This window comes from Mirounga angustirostris, unplaced genomic scaffold (assembly GCF_029215605.1).
Source record: "Mirounga angustirostris isolate CCGP_5_RB_7025 unplaced genomic scaffold, mMirAng1.0.hap1 SCAF_13, whole genome shotgun sequence".
In the NCBI taxonomy this organism is placed as follows: Eukaryota; Metazoa; Chordata; class Mammalia; order Carnivora; family Phocidae; genus Mirounga; species Mirounga angustirostris.
This window is the reverse complement of record NW_026991721.1, coordinates 5,958,767-5,974,688: the sequence shown is the minus strand read 5'-3', so window position 1 is coordinate 5,974,688 and position 15,922 is coordinate 5,958,767. Positions and strand designations below refer to the sequence as shown.

Sequence of the window (15,922 nt, the reverse complement as noted above, 5' to 3'; positions counted from 1 at the left end):
TGTTCTCATTTTCTTAGGAAACTGCATTTCCTTGGCTACCAATGAAGTTTCTTATTAGCCACTTGCACTTCCTATCCTATAAAATGGCCAGTTTATATCCTTGGTCCATTTATCTCTTTTTTTTCTTATCAATTTGTAGGAGTTCTTTGTACAGTACAGATATTAACTCTTTAGACTCCCAAATTTATATATTCAGCTCAGACCTCTGCCTTGAACTCCACACACATACCTAATTGCTCATTGCATCTCCACTTGGGTGACTTAGAGGCATCTCAAACTTACCATGTCTCAAACTGAATTTCTGGTCTTTCACAGAAAATCTGTTTCTCCCACAATGTCCCCCATCTCAGTAAATGACAATTCTATGCTCCCAAGTTGCTCATTGTCATCTTTGACTCCTCTTTCTCTCACAACTCACATCCAGGTGCATATTGTTAGCTCTACTGTCCCAACTACATCCAAATCTGACCACTTCCTCTGAATTCTACTGGAGCCACCCTGATCCATGTCACTATCATCTTTCTCTTGGATTCTAGCAATAGTGTTCTGAACAAACAACTGTTTTCAGCTTTTCGCTCATTTCAACAGCAGCCAAAAAAGATATTTATAAAACTATGGAAGATAAGCCATATCAGATGAACCCCCCTGCCCTCTGCCCTCCACAGACTTCCAGCCTCACTTAGAAGTAAAACCCAGGGTTTTTATCATGAATGGATGTTGTACTTTGTTAAATACTTTTTCTGTGTCTATTGAAGTGATCGTATGGTTCTTACCCTTTCTCTTATTGATGTGATGTATCACATTAATTTGTGAATAGTGAACCACTCTTGCAATCCAGGAATAGAAAATCCAGAAATAAACCCACAATTATATAGTGAATTAATCTTTGACAAAGCAGGGAAGAATACCCAATGGGAAAAAGTCTCTTCAACAAATGGTATTGGGAAAACTGGACCACTTTCTTATACCATATACAACAATACATTCAAAATGTATTAAAGATCTCAAAGTGAGATGTGAAGCCATAAAAATCCTAGAAGAGAGCACAGGCAGTAGCTTCCCTGACATCAGCCAGAGCAACTTTTTAGTAGATAGGTCTCCTGAGGCAAGGGGTACAAAAGCAAAAATAAACTATTGGGACTACATCAAAATAAAAAGCTTCTGCACAGCAAAGGAAACAATCAACAAAACTAAAAGGCAACCTATGGAATGGGAGAAGATATTTGCAAATGACATATCTGAAAGAGGAGTCAAAGATGACAATGAGCAACTTATAAGTTGTATAAGTTATAATTGTATAAGTTACAATGTTATAATTGTGTAACTTCTACTTTTTTTTTTTTTTAAGATTTTATTTATTTATTTGAGACAGAGAGAATGAGAGACAGAGAGCATGAGAGGGAGGAGGGTCAGAGGGAGAAGCAGACTCCCCGCTGAGCAGGGAGCCCGATGTGGGACTCGATCCCGGGACTCCAGGATCATGACCTGAGCCGAAGGCAGTCGCTTAACCAACTGAGCCACTCAGGCGCCCTAACTTCTACAACTTTTAAGTTGTATGAGTTATATAGCAACTTACACAACTCAACACCCAAAAAACACCTAATTAAATAATGGGCAGTGGGGCGCCTGGGTGGCTCAGTCTTAAGCGTCTGCCTTCAGCTCAGGTCATGATCCCAGGGTCCTGGGATCGAGCCCCGTATCGGGCTCCCACTCCCCCTGCTTATGTTCCCTCTCTCGCTGTGTCTCTGTCAAATAAATAAATAAAATCTTAAAAAAAAAAAAGAGTTAAAAATAGAACTAACCTATGATCCAGCAATTGCACTACTGGGTATTTACCCAAGGAATACAAAACACTAATTCAAAGGGATACATGCACCCTTATGTTTATAGCAGCATTATTTACATTAGCCAAGATGATGGAAGCAGCCCGAGTGTCCATCGATTGATGAGGGATAAAGAAGCTGTGAGATATATAGATCTATCTATCTATCATCTATCATCTATCCATCCAGCCATACTGGCACTTTGCTATTATAGCATATATATATATAATAGCATATATATATTTGTAGCATATATATATATAAAATGGAATATTATTCAGAATGAAATCTTGCCATTTGCAACAACATAGGTGGATCTAGAGAGTATAATGCTAAGAAAAATAAGCCAGTCCGAGGAAGACAAATACCATATGATTTTACTCATATGTTGAATTTAAGAAAAAAACAAAGGAGCAAAGGGAAAAAAGAGAGAGACAAACCAAGAAACACTCTGTCTCTCTCTCTTTTTTTTTAGAGGGAGAAAGAGAGGGAGGTGGGGAGGGGCAGAATCTTAAGCAGGCTCCACGCCTAGTGTTGAGCCTGATGTGGGGCTCCACCTCACAACCCTGAGATCATGACCTGAGCTGAAATTGAGTTGGACGCTTAATTGAGCCACCCAGGCCCCCCAAGAAACAAACTCTTAACTATAGGGAACAAACTGGTGGTTACCCAGAGGAGAGGTGGGTGGGGGATTGGTTAAATAGGTGATGGGAATTTAGGAGTGCACTTGTGATGCATACCTGGTGAGGTATAGAATTGTTGAATAAAATAAACACTTAAAAAAAAGAAATGAAAACCAGTCATTTTACTGGCTACAACCTCCCCTTACATCCTCATGCTCTATTATTTACTCCGTTAGTCTCCAGCCATACTGGCACTTTGCTATTCCTTGAACAGGCAGACATAGTCTTGCCCCAGGACTTTTTGACTTGTACTTTCTGGCTGGAATGATTCCCCTTCGGATGGCTTGCTCTGTCTTTCAAATCTTTAGCACCATCTTTTTTTTTTTTTTTTCCACTTTTTGCTTTTTTATTTTTATTTTATTTTATTTTTTTTAATTTTATTTTTTTTACAGATTTTATTTATTTGACAGAGAGAGACAGCAAGAGCAGGAACATAAGCAGGGGGAGTGGGAGAGGGAGAAGCAGAGAGGGAACACAAGCAGGGGGAGTGGGAGAGGGAGAAGCAGGCTTCCCGCAGAGCAGGGAGCCCGATGTGGGACTCAATCCCGGGACTCCGGGATCATGACCTGAGCCGAAGGCAGACGCTTAACGACTGAGCCACCCAGGCGCCCACTTTTTGCTTTTTTAAAGTAGGCTCCACACCCAGCACAGAGCTCAACGCTGAGCTGGAACTCACAACCGTGAGATCAAGACCTGAGCTGAAATCAAGAGTGGGTCGCCCATCCGAATGATCCACCCAGGCGCCCCTAATACCGTCTAACAGTCCGTATGTTTTACTTGTTTATTATCTATTTCTCTCCACCATAGTATAAACTCCAAGGTCAGGATTTTTGTCACTGCTATATCCTTGGTGCTCACTGTTTGGTAGGTGCTCAGTAGAATTAGTAGAATGAACATGTAGGTAGATATTTTCCTGAGTTTGTCACATGTATTTATGTTTTTGATGTCTTCTGCCATGCAAAATATTTTTATTTACATACATCTATTGGTTTTGATTTTTTTTTTTTTTAAGGCTCAACTTTTGTTCCCTCGGGGACTGTTCTGACCTAATATTGTTTCATTAAACTTTTTATTGTGGAAAACTTCAAACGCACACAAGAGAGATACATCTCATTATTCCTCTTTTGGAAATTCCATAAAGGCAGAGACGAAACTCCGCTTTTCAGTCTCCACCTTCTGCCACGACTTCAGCAACATCAGGGAATGTGTTTCCAAAGAATGAATTAACAGCACGAGGGCTCTCCGGGGCAGATGCCTCTCAGGCCCCTCAGACAGCCCAGCACAGTCCTGGAGGCGGCAGTTCGCTGACGGAAGGCGGCTGTCCTGATTTCTTCCGCCAGGCCTGACCCTCTCGTAGACACGCTCGCTGCCACCTCCTGGTTTGGCCTCGGTTGCCAGAATGGGAGGAGCTCTGACTTCCGACTGAACAAAGTTTTTCCTTTGGCCCGCCGATCCCGGCCCCACCCGGGCTAGAGGCCCCGTCTCACCGACTAGGCCTCTCCGCCGCCGACGCTCCCCGCGCGCGTTCCCCCTTCTCCAACCCTTCCTTTCCCCCTCCCCCCGGCAGTGGCGGTTGGTCGCGCGCCGTCGTCCCTTTCCCGCCCCCTCCGCCAACGAGCGGGCTCCAGACCCTCTGGGATTGGCTGCGCCTGAGCGCATCTTCTTTCAGCCTCTCTGATTGGATGTAGGACGCGCGGGGTGTCGGCCCCGATTGGCTAGGTCAGAGCGCCTGCGCGGCGGGGTTCTCCGTCGCCAGCCATTCCTGGGGAGGACTGCCGGCCGGTCGGACGTCTCGCCTGTCGCTGGAGGAGAGGTCCCGGCTCTCCGGGAAGGCGGCTGCGGCGGCAAAATGAAGATATTCGTGGGAAACGTCGATGGGGCGGATACAACGCCAGAGGAGCTAGCAGCCCTCTTCGCGCCCTACGGCACGGTCATGAGCTGCGCCGTCATGAAACAGTTCGCCTTCGTGCACATGCGCGAGAACGCAGGCGCGCTGCGCGCCATCGAGGCCCTGCACGGCCACGAGCTGCGGCCGGGGCGCGCGCTCGTGGTGGAGATGTCGCGCCCACGGCCTCTTAACACTTGGAAGATTTTCGTGGGCAATGTGTCGGCTGCGTGCACGAGCCAGGAATTGCGCAGCCTCTTCGAGCGCCGCGGACGCGTCATCGAGTGTGACGTGGTGAAAGGTAACGCGGGGGCGCGCGGGGGCGGGGGCGCGGGCGCGCTCTGGGCACTCTGCTTGTTAGCCACGCCCCTTTCCCGGGGGTCGGTCACGGCGCGGTTGGGGAGGGTGGGGAAGTCCGCGGGAGCGAGGCCTGAGGTGTTGGGGGAGCGTTGGGTAGAGCCACCCTCCTCCCCTGCGGTCCAAGCACCATTCTCCAGATGGGAGGAAGCGGCTCTGGGTGGGTTCGGCGGCCAATGTGAGCCGAGCTACGGGGCCGGGGACGCGCCTGAGAGACTTGCGAGTGTACCGGGGGCGCGCCTTCCACTGGTCTCCTGGGCCTGGCACCGAGCGGAAATTGGGAAGTGACGGGCACAAGCCGGATCATGGAGCGGGGAAGATTTCGCCACTTCCCCACTTTCTCTCCAGACGTCGGTCAGAGAGCAAGGGAAGAGGGAAAAGGTGGGGGCTGACGCCCCAAGGCCACCCTCGTGTTCCCTCCCGATGAATGCTCCCGAGCGGAAGGTAACGGGGCCCTTGGACGTTTCTCGGGCTGGGATCTTACAGCTTTGTGTGGCATGGGTCTACTCATGGGTGTAGTTACTCGTGGGTACAGAAGGGGCCCCTTCCGAATCACTTTGGCCTTTGAATATTGTTAGGTGGGTTAGGCGTGGCAACGCTGTTTTCCAAGTCCCTCAAACTTGGGTTTTTTTCTTTGGGCTCGATTTTACATCTATAAACTGGAAACCCGGACCTTTTGAATGTGGAAGGAGGCCTGTTTTATCAAGGCCTCTTCCTTAGCTTCTACTTGCCAGCCCATGCCCTCAGGGCAGTGTTCGGTGATTTTGCGAGGGGGCATACTCTGTGGCTGAGGGGGACATGGAGAGGGGTGCGTGAGAGGTCTTCGTTAAACATTGGCAAAACAGATTTACTTGCTGTTCGTCTTTGCTGGAGTAGTCTAATCCTTAGGATAGATCCCTAGTTTGCCTTCGAGAAAAATGTATCACTGTAATTTAGGCCCGACTTCCTTTTTGGGACCCAGTTGACTTTTGTAGTCTAGGTTTCTATCCTGTAAGTTCTTTTTCTTTTATGTTGGCAAGGTTTGGTGGGATAGCCCTTGTGGTTGTGGCCAGTTTCTTTTCCTCTGGGAACAGATCAGAGTTAACTTTGCTTTGCCATCTTGAAGCATGCAACCTGGGGGAGCATCTGATGCCCTGCTCCTAGTGTTGGATTCATACCTTCCCTTACCCTGTGTGAAAAGTTTTGGGGATAGGAAATAAATGAGTGCAGGTCCTTATTTCCACCAAGACACTTCATTTGCTCTCCTGGAAAGGCTTATCTTTTGGGCCATTCTTTGTCCTTTTTATAACTCGGAGAATGTAAAGGGTCATAGTCTCCACTGCTGGGAGCAGTTCCTTGCTCTGCATTAATGCCACATTCTATTTCCCTCAACTCAGGTTATGCAAGTCTGCGAATGTCCGGAATCAGGCTTTCCTACTGGGTGCTCTAAGGCAGGCTGTATGGTGCACTGATTTTTGCTTTTGTTTAAAGTTAGAGTAGGAAGGGCATCTGGCCAGGAAATGGATGGGGGTACATGACTCATTATGAGAGTTTTGTGTTTAATTGATCTACCAAGTTTCTTTTTTGCTTCTCAGGCAAGATGACTACTAGATTGGGAATCTAGAAACTAGCATCTGAGGGGACAGTCTCCATGGAACTCATTGGTCAAGAAGCTTGCTTTCAGGTGGTAGAGAAACCAAAAATTTGCCTGGATACGCTCTGGACTGAGACCAAGTGACAGTGGTGGGGAGGGTGAAGTGGATCACTGCATGTGGTTTATAGAACTCCTGGCTCACTCTTAGTGAGAAAGTGAAAGTTTTGTCTGTTTTATCCTTTTGTAAACATTGAGTTAGGAGAAATGTGTTAACTGCATCAGGGAGTGGTGGTTAGCTGTTATTTATAGTTACCGTGGTACATAACAGAGGTCCTGATACACTTTGCTGTAAGAGGCTCTGGGAAAGATTTGACTATCATATTCTCCACTGAGGCTTTTCTGTCTCTCTCGGGTAAAAGAAAGTGAAGTTTTTAAGTTGGGAATGTAGCAGAAGAGACTGGTTCTGGCTTTATAAAAACTAATTTCTTGGGTTGGGAATGGGCATTCGATGATCGAGTCTTCTGGTGTTGGGCTGTGAGGTCTTTGAAAAGCACAGAAGCTTGGGGTTGCACAGGACCATCAGTTCTGTTTTATTTCACAGAGGAAAAACAGTTGCTTGGTTACCCCTGAAGCTTAGATATGATTTGATTTATAGAGCAAAAATCTCCATAGCAACAGTGGATTGTAACTACTGTCCATGGGTTACATTCTGTTGGGTGTTCAAAGATGAAGTATGTAAGTTGCTGACAGCTTTAGGAACCATTTAGGCTTCAGGGGAGGTCTGAAAGGCAGAAGAGGAAACGGTTTCCTCTCTTTTTTTTTTTTTGTAGGTGGCCATTTTACCCTCCTGTACACAAATCTGTAGTTTAAAGTTAAGAGATTTCTACTCTTCTCAGATAGGAAAATTCATTTTTCTGGATTCTCTTAACTTTGATGCTAGAGGAATTGTGATGCCACCAGATCAATAGGTGATCTGTGTAAAACATTGTTTGCTAGTGCCTTTAAATGCAGTGGATTTCTTTCAGTGGTTACTAGCCACTGAACTAGCTCTTCAGGCAGTTGGAGTTCTCTAGATTTCTGGTTTTTCATCGTCCTAGGATTAAGTGGGTTCCTGGGCATTTTTGATAGGGCTAGGTCTTGGTTTGGCTACTGACTGTGATAGGGTTAGCCCTGATGTGATTGAATCAGCTGGACAACCCAAGTCCCACTTCTCTTTATAACGTCTGGCTTAGGAACTTTTTGATGTAAATTGGTTATAATTCTGTCTGATGGCTTTTTTAAAAACCAGTGATAAAAAGCAGTGATATAACTCATCTGGGTGGTCAATTGAATTTTACATGTGAAATCTGAGTTTTCAAATTTCAACTTGGTCTGTTTCTTAACAAAACCCAGCTAAATAGGGAGTAGACAGTGGGATGTCCTGTTGCTCTTGTAAACTGTTTGAAGTTTTTGTTTTTGGGTGTTTTTCCCTAGCTTGTTACAGTCTCAGGAATCTGTGGGTAGGTTAGCCAGGACTATAATACCATTCATTAATATTCTCTCATAGTGCCTGGAGATTTTTTTCCATTTACCTTAATCTGCCTACAAGCTCCCATTTTCTGTTTGCCATTGCATTCTCTGGAGGGTCAGCCCAGCCTCTGCTTTTAAGGAGATCTCTGACCACCAGTATCTATTTTTAGCTACCTTTACCCAGAGTGGAGGTGAGAGACCATAGGAGAGTTCTAGTACCCTGTGGCTAAACCAAAAGGAACACTTTTGCCTTAATTGGTAGATAAGAAATCAGGTTCTGACCATGGGGGTGTGAGGACTGAGAGTTGTGATGGTTCATTTTGTTTTTTTTTGTCATGTCTGGCAGTTCTAAGTTTGCATATACAAACGGTATGGTAGCTCTTGTTTTTTGTTATTACAAATGAAGGATAATATTCTGTAGGGAGAGAAGCCTATGGTTAAATAATCATCATAATCAGGCTTAAATAATCATCATAATTCTTTATCATTATATAGCTATTTATATTTTGCAAGGCACTTTTATTTTCTTATTTGAATCTCCTAACTCTGAGGTGGGTAGGACAGATTTGGCAAGTCAGTGATATCAGGATCTATAACTGAGGCTTTTAAGTGCCTAACTCAGGATTCCTTGTGCTATACCGTACTTCTGACTTATTGATTATATTTTTATTTTCATGTGTAAGAGACGCAGGTTGGTGGCATTGCCTCACATTGAGAAAAATGACTTGCTCTCTCAGAACAGCTAGAGGGGGCATCCCGGTATGAAAATTTCTAGAAATTAGAGGATACTTATTTCAAGGCTATTTAAAAGGATTTCTTATCTTCAAGAATGGAATTTTAGTGATTTCATTCAGGTAGTTCTTCATTTCCTAAACTGATGTGAGAGAGATGGGGTCCTGGTACTTGGTACTAAGTAGCCACAGATTCAGATGGGTTTAAGTGCATGACCTTATTTCCCATGAGCATGATCTTGTCATTGTTTTTCATACCCTGCTTGCACCATTGTGGTTTGTGAGTTTGGACACGAATAAGAATTTCTTCCCACTCCTCCCCCTTCTAATCTAATATAGCCTCCTTCTGTGTGGTAGATGAGTAGGACATTGAGATCAGCGTCTTGTCTTAAGTCTGTATCCCACCACAGCTCATTCAGATCCTGAATGAGGACCTCAAGGGTAACCTGCTTAGCAGAGACTGCAAGCTGCAGTAGTTGCAGCTTCTCACCTTGAAGCTAGGAAACCAGCTCTTTCCTGTAAACAATCGCTCTGTGAACAGGCGTGCAAGGGGTAAGGTATATTTCTGTCCTTTGAAGAGGAACAAGTAGAGGATATGAGCCTGGGGGAGGGGGCTTGAGCCTGAACTCAGCCAGGAGGCTTGGTTTCCATTCCCACACCTCATTGGCTTAAATGGGTTCCAGCTTTTCCTGTTCTAAGTTTAAAATTTCTAGTCATGTTACATGGTCCTACCTTACACATTGACTTCTCAGGGATAGACTGGTATAGTGAAGGGGCACGGAAGAACTGAGATTCTGTTCCTGGCTCTGATTTTGATTTAGGGCAAGCCATATAAATTCTCTGAGCATGTTTGCCCACCTATAAAATGGAGATAATGATCCTTTGCTCTGCTTGCCTCACAGGATTGTTGTGAGGCCCAAATGAAGGCCTGTGCATGGAAATACTTTGAAAACGGAAGTACTCTGAGAAAAGGGGAGATCACATTGGAGGAATTTAATGAACTGTGTGTTGCAGTCTAGCTCTCCCGCTTTAACTGGACCCTGGGCTGAGACATGGGTCATGCTAAGACATAGTGGTCATTTCTAGTGTTTCAGAGTTAAGCTTCAAAGGTGAGCAGTAGTGTTTGGTGACTTGGATTAGAGAACACTAAATAATTGAGTGATCCAGGAACCCTTTCTGTGTTTTGGCTGGTGGTTTACACTTAGAGGAGCTGGAAAGATTTTTCTCCTGTGTTAGTTCATCTTTGTTCTTTCTTCTCTCGCCAGAAAGGTAGCAGGGGGAAAGGGAAGAATGGGGAGAAGGCCATAGGGAAAGGTGACTGCTTGGGACAGTCTGGAAGCTTTGTTATGTGGGAGCCATGTTTTATGACATACTCCTGGAGAGGAGGGTTTGGAGGCCTGGAGGTAGCTGGCAACAGCTGGGTGCTGTTGTGTGTCCAGTTTGGGACCCATCAGGTAGCATGCCCTGCCCCCCTAATTGCTAACCCTCTGTCTGCTGCTTTATCAGACTACGCGTTTGTTCACATGGAGAAGGAAGCAGATGCCAAAGCCGCCATCGCGCAGCTCAACGGCAAAGAAGTGAAGGGCAAGCGCATCAACGTGGAACTCTCAACCAAGGGTCAGAAGAAGGGGCCCGGCCTGGCTATCCAGTCTGGGGACAAGACCAAGAAACCAGGGGCTGGGGATACGGCATTCCCTGGAACTGGTGGCTTCTCTGCCACCTTCGACTACCAGCAGGCTTTTGGCAACAGCACTGGTGGCTTTGATGGGCAAGCCCGTCAGCCCACACCACCCTTCTTTGGTCGCGACCGCAGCCCCCTGCGCCGTTCACCTCCCCGAGCCTCCTATGTGGCTCCTCTGACGGCCCAGCCAGCCACCTACCGGGCCCAGCCCTCAGTGTCGCTGGGAGCTGCCTACAGGGCCCAGCCTTCTGCCTCTTTGGGTGTCGGCTATCGGACTCAGCCCATGACCGCCCAGGCAGCCTCTTACCGCGCTCAGCCCTCTGTCTCCCTTGGGGCCCCATATAGGGGCCAGCTGGCTAGCCCTAGCTCCCAGTCTGCCGCAGCTTCCTCGCTTGGCCCATATGGTGGAGCCCAGCCCTCGGCCTCGGCCCTCTCCTCCTACGGGGGTCAGCCAGCTGCGGCTTCCTCGCTCAACTCCTATGGGGCTCAGGGTTCCTCCCTTGCCTCCTATGGTAACCAGCCATCGTCTTACGGCGCGCAGGCTGCCTCTTCCTATGGGGTTCGCGCGGCTGCCTCCTCCTACAACACCCAGGGAGCAGCTTCCTCCCTAGGCTCGTATGGGGCCCAGGCAGCCTCCTATGGGGCCCAGTCTGCAGCCTCCTCACTAGCTTATGGGGCCCAGGCAGCTTCTTACAATGCCCAGCCCTCGGCCTCTTACAATGCCCAGTCCGCCCCGTATGCTGCACAACAGGCTGCTTCCTACTCTTCCCAGCCGGCTGCCTATGTGGCACAGCCAGCTACAGCTGCTGCCTATGCCAGCCAACCAGCCGCCTACGCTGCACAAGCCACTACCCCAATGGCTGGCTCCTATGGGGCCCAGCCGGTTGTTCAGACCCAGCTGAATAGTTATGGGGCTCAAGCATCAATGGGCCTGTCCGGCTCCTATGGGGCTCAGTCAGCTGCTGCGGCCACTGGCTCCTATGGTGCTGCAGCTGCCTACGGGGCCCAGCCTTCTGCCACCCTGGCAGCTCCGTACCGCACTCAGTCGTCAGCCTCATTGGCTGCTTCCTATGCTGCCCAGCAGCATCCCCAGGCTGCTGCCTCCTACCGTGGCCAGCCGGGCAATGCCTACGATGGGGCAGGTCAGCCGTCTGCAGCCTACCTGTCCATGTCCCAGGGGGCCGTTGCCAACGCCAACAGCACCCCGCCGCCCTATGAGCGTACCCGCCTCTCCCCACCCCGGGCCAGCTACGACGATCCCTACAAAAAGGCTGTCGCCATGTCGAAAAGGTACTGTATGCCCCCCCGCCTCTGCCCCCAGCTGGGGCTTAGGGCAAGGGGCTGAGGTTGGCATGGGAGGGAAAGTGGAGCCATTGGCCCCTCCCTTGGTCTTCTCTCCTCTATTCCTGTGGGATGTCCAAAGGCCGAGGGGGTTGATGTCTGTGAACTTCTCTGGTCACCAGGGTTCAGGTGGAGCGTTAGTGCTCAGCCTGGGGTGGTACCAGCTAGTCAGGCTGGGATAAGTGTCACCTGTCTAGGCTAGCCCAAGTGCCATTGGAGCTACTGCCTGCAGGATTGTGGCCCACAGCCTTTCCCACCGTCTCAAGGATCCTTAAGCCTGTTATGTGGTTGTCCTGGCTTTGGTGGGGTGGGTTTGAAAGAGTAGTCCCTTCAGCACTCACTGGCTGAAGGCAAGGTGTATGAGGTGCGTCCACTCTTGGGAAGTTGGGGACCTTGCTTTTGTCCGCCGTTCTGTTGATAAACAACCAAGGTCTTTCTGTGCAGGGCCCAGGGGGGATAGTTTGTTTGTGGTTTGGGAATGTAGACCAAATCCACCTTGGCCAGTTGAGAAGGGAGGGCTTCAGTGGTGGGCTTGGTTTCCCACTGAGTTGAACCAGGCTTGATTTCTTGCCCTGGATAGGGTGATGAGCCTTCTGACAAAATCTTGTTTGTTGGAGACCAATCTGATCACACCCTCCCTATCCCCATTGGCATCTCCCCCATGCCCACCTGGAGCCCTCCCCTCAATTGTCTCATTCACCAACTGTCTTCTTCTCTCGACTAGGTATGGTTCCGACCGGCGTTTAGCCGAGCTCTCTGATTACCGCCGTTTATCAGAGTCGCAGCTTTCGTTCCGCCGCTCGCCGACAAAGTCCTCGCTGGATTACCGTCGCCTGCCCGATGCCCATTCCGATTACGCACGCTATTCGGGCTCCTATAATGATTACCTGCGGGCAGCTCAGATGCACTCTGGCTACCAGCGCCGCATGTAGGGCCGTCCTGGGATGGGGCACCACAGGGAGGGAAGGAGAGGAAAGGTGGGGTAGGGTGCAGACCCAGGTTATAACCACTGGCCCATACCTCTCCCGTTTGCGGTTTTTCATCCCCTCTACCCTGTGGGCCTTCCCCAGGAGATGATCCTTTTGAGTGTTCGGCAGTAACCTACTTTGTTCCTTCGCCTCAGCAGCAAATCTTGCTACTGGCTCTAGATCTGCGGTTTCCCCTTTCCCCTGCCTCCCATCTCCCAGGATGGGAATTTCTTTTATGTTTTTATTTTTTCCTGGCTCCCTTTTATTTTTCTGCGCGATATTTAAGGTCGTCTGGATGGGGAAGCAACCTGCAGCTGAGGTCGGCGGCGCCTTTTTCTTTTTAGATGTGAGGGAGGCCAGGAAAGGGTTAGCTTAACCATTTCCTATGCGCCAAGCTGTGCCAGCAGTCCAGGGGACCCTGACTTTGTCCCTCTATAGACTGTGTTGAGACTGAGTTCCTGTCGGGACAGTTGGTTGGTATATGTCCAAATCCCTACTGACCCCCTGATGTTCTAGCTGATGCTGAGTGGCACAGTCCCACATCCCCATCTCCCCAAGTAGGTGGTGTTAGAAAACCTTGATTTTTTTTCCCTTTTGTATGGAGTACAAATAAAACTTGGGGCAATTTGCAGTTTGGAAACCTGGTTGTCATTGTCTTGATTGCACTCAGTTTCAGAGGAGCCAGTTTGACATCCAGGAAGACATGATAGCTAAAGGAAAGGCAGCTGGAGAACCCAGGGCAGATAAGGAAAGAGGTTTGAATGTGGGAATTAGTGATTTTCCTGCTGCCCAGAGGGATTTAGGTCATCATCGTCCTGCTAGTCTGCCATCTTTAGGACTGGAGAGTCCAGACCAAGTTGCTTGGACTTTTCTCAGCCCTTGAATTGATCACACCAAGATGCAGTAAATTTACTGCCCATTTTCCCCTAACTTGTCTCCAGTTCAGAAACAACCTGTGCTCCAGCAGGGTGGTTCTGGGGTATGGCTTCTCAAGTGAAACGTGAGGAAATGGGCTGCTTTGGTGCTTACAAGTCTAGTGGATCCTCCAGGGGGTGGACTTGAGTGAGTGCTGGAGCTGGGACCCAGAAGGGAGCCAGTGGTGGGGTAGGGGTGATGTCAGTGTCTGGTACTTCCCTGTGGTTAGAGAAAGGAGCAGGGACAATCGGAAGCAGGTATGGGGGATCTGGCCATAGACCTGGTATTCCGCCTGTTGAACCATCACCATGGAGCGTCCTTCCTGCGTCCTGCCAACTTCTGCCACATTGGTGCCCTGAGACTCACTTACCCTGTCTCCATTTGTTAGGGTTTCCAGATGTGTTCTTGCTGGGTTTATAGTTGAAGGTATCCTCACAGATTGGGAAGGGGGTGAGGTACAAGCATAACCCAAGTAGGGATGTTGGGTTAGAGTGAGGAATTGAAGATTCTTTTTATACTTTTATTCTGGGATGGGTGGGCTGGGGTGAGGGGGAGAGGGGCTGTTGAGAGGGCCTGGCAAAAAAAAAAAGTTCCAGCCAGGGACAAAATGGAGGCTTGGGCTTACTAATAACGAGTGAATAAAAGAAGACTGGCTGGGGATGAACCTATTGATGTTCCTTTTGGAAAGGGGGCTTTAGAGATTCAATTTGGGAGCCTGCTGGGGCGAGGCGATTTTGGGGACTTGTGTGTGTCAATCAAGTGGAGTTCAGGTGGGTTCTTTTCTGCCTCTCACTGGTTTCTTGTGAATTTGCCTGTGACAGAGTAGCTTGCCCCCAGATGTTTTCTTCCCTCTGCCCAGCGGGCAAAAGTATATGATCTTTATAACCATGAGTTCTTGTGGATGCTAACTGGGGTAATTTCAGGGGGTTACTGGGGCCATAGCTCTTTTCCTTGCTTCTCTTTCTGCTCACTGCTTTGCCTCCAGGTGCTTTGCTGTTCCTTTTCATTTCTTTACAGGACTGGGAGGGGGAGTTCATAGGTTTCTTGTTACTTTTCTGCAGGGAGGGTGGGGTGATCTGAGGGCCAAGCTAACAAGCTTAGCTCTGGTTATTATTCCGGAAAATAGAGGGTTGGTTGATTACAGGGCTGTGATTGTGGCCTGTGTATTTGTAATATTTCTTTGTCATGTGGCTTTCTGTCTTCCTTTTTCTCCAGTGAGGGTTCTGCCACTACCCCAGTCCCAGGGTGCCTGTGAAAAACAGTTTAATGTGCTCTTGGGGCCAGTGTTCTTTATTGCAGCCCAAGTTCTTCAGAGTGACCTGGCCTAGATGATCACTCTAACTGCCTGTCATCTTTAGATCCTGATGCCCTTGCTGTCTCTGCCCTTAGGTTTTTCGTTGTTTAAGTAGAAGAGACTGCAAAGCTAAAACATTTGTCATTCTCTTCTTTCTTGCAGATTGTTTTAAAATTCGCTTCTCCCTCTTTTATTTAAATTATGCCACCTGTGTTAATCCTTTAGCCCACTCCTCATACTTTGCTTTTAGTGGATTTCTGAGTTCCTGGGTCCTGTAACTTGGAGATGGTTGGGTTGAGTGAATGGGAGGACAGACATTTAATGTGTGTTTTGGGGTAAGAGGTGGGGAATATGGGCTCCCAGTGTCCTTCAGATTTTTGCATTTCTGCATCTATTACCTCTACAACTTGGCCTTCATTGGAGAAGTTTAAGATGGTTTATTCCTGGAACAACATCACATAGAGGCTTCTAACCTTGTCAGTCTGCTCTCTTCTGAGGTTTGGACTTTGTTTCAAATTCTGTCTGGGATAGGCCTGGGGCCCCATCCCTTGTACTGGAGGTAATGGGACTGTCCCTGAGAGGTCAGCCTCTGGGTAGGCTGCTTTTCTAGTCATGCCCAATCACCTAAGCTCTACCAGTGTTTGCATAGACTGTTGGTTCTCCAGTCATTTTGTCCTATCAAGCCAAGTAAGCTGACCGTAATAGGGGATGACTGAGGTCATAATGAAAATAAATTTCCTAGATTTATGGACTGTATATAATAGAAGGTTGGGTAATAGAGAAGATAAGATGGAGAGCAGGTGAGGGCCGCCTGGGTGGCTCAGTCGATTAAGCGTCTGCCTTCGGCTTAGGTTGTGATCCCAGGATCCTGGGATCAAGCCTCCTGCGTCGGGCTCCCTGCTCAGCGGGGAGTCTGCTTCTCCCTCTCTCTCTGCCTTACCACCCCCCCCCCGCTTGTGCTCTCGCTCTCTCAAATAAATAAAATCTTTAAAAAAAAAAGATGAGCAGGTGAAAGATTTATATTCACCTAAGTTTTACATTTATCTTTAGAGAGATCATAAAGGGTAGAATCTAGAGTATTCCAAGAAAAAAAAGAGTTCTTAAAATTATTTCAAGTACAGCTCTAAATCATTTGGAATATTGTGTGTCTCTAGTACTGGAA

At 48.1% G+C, this 15,922-nt stretch overlaps 1 protein-coding gene across 6 annotated transcripts in view; it reads left to right on the top strand.

The window, feature by feature from the left end:
- The first annotated feature begins 4,236 nt into the window (after positions 1-4,236).
- The window catches only part of RBM14 (RNA binding motif protein 14), a 15,908-nt gene continuing 4,222 nt past the window's right edge, over positions 4,237-15,922 (top strand). The window contains exons 1-3 of one of the 6 annotated variants that reach the window (XM_045870170.3): positions 4,240-4,692; positions 10,068-11,532; positions 12,308-13,180. In XM_045870170.3, the coding sequence (XP_045726126.1) occupies positions 4,356-4,692; positions 10,068-11,532; positions 12,308-12,515 (2,010 nt within the window). In that variant the 5' untranslated portion in view covers positions 4,240-4,355 and the 3' untranslated portion in view covers positions 12,516-13,180. Of the gene's footprint in view, positions 4,693-4,801; positions 5,193-10,067; positions 11,533-12,307; positions 13,181-15,922 lie in introns of those variants that run through there. The other 5 variants (XM_054506526.2, XM_064576120.1, XM_064576119.1 and 2 more) reach the window with 5 other exon arrangements.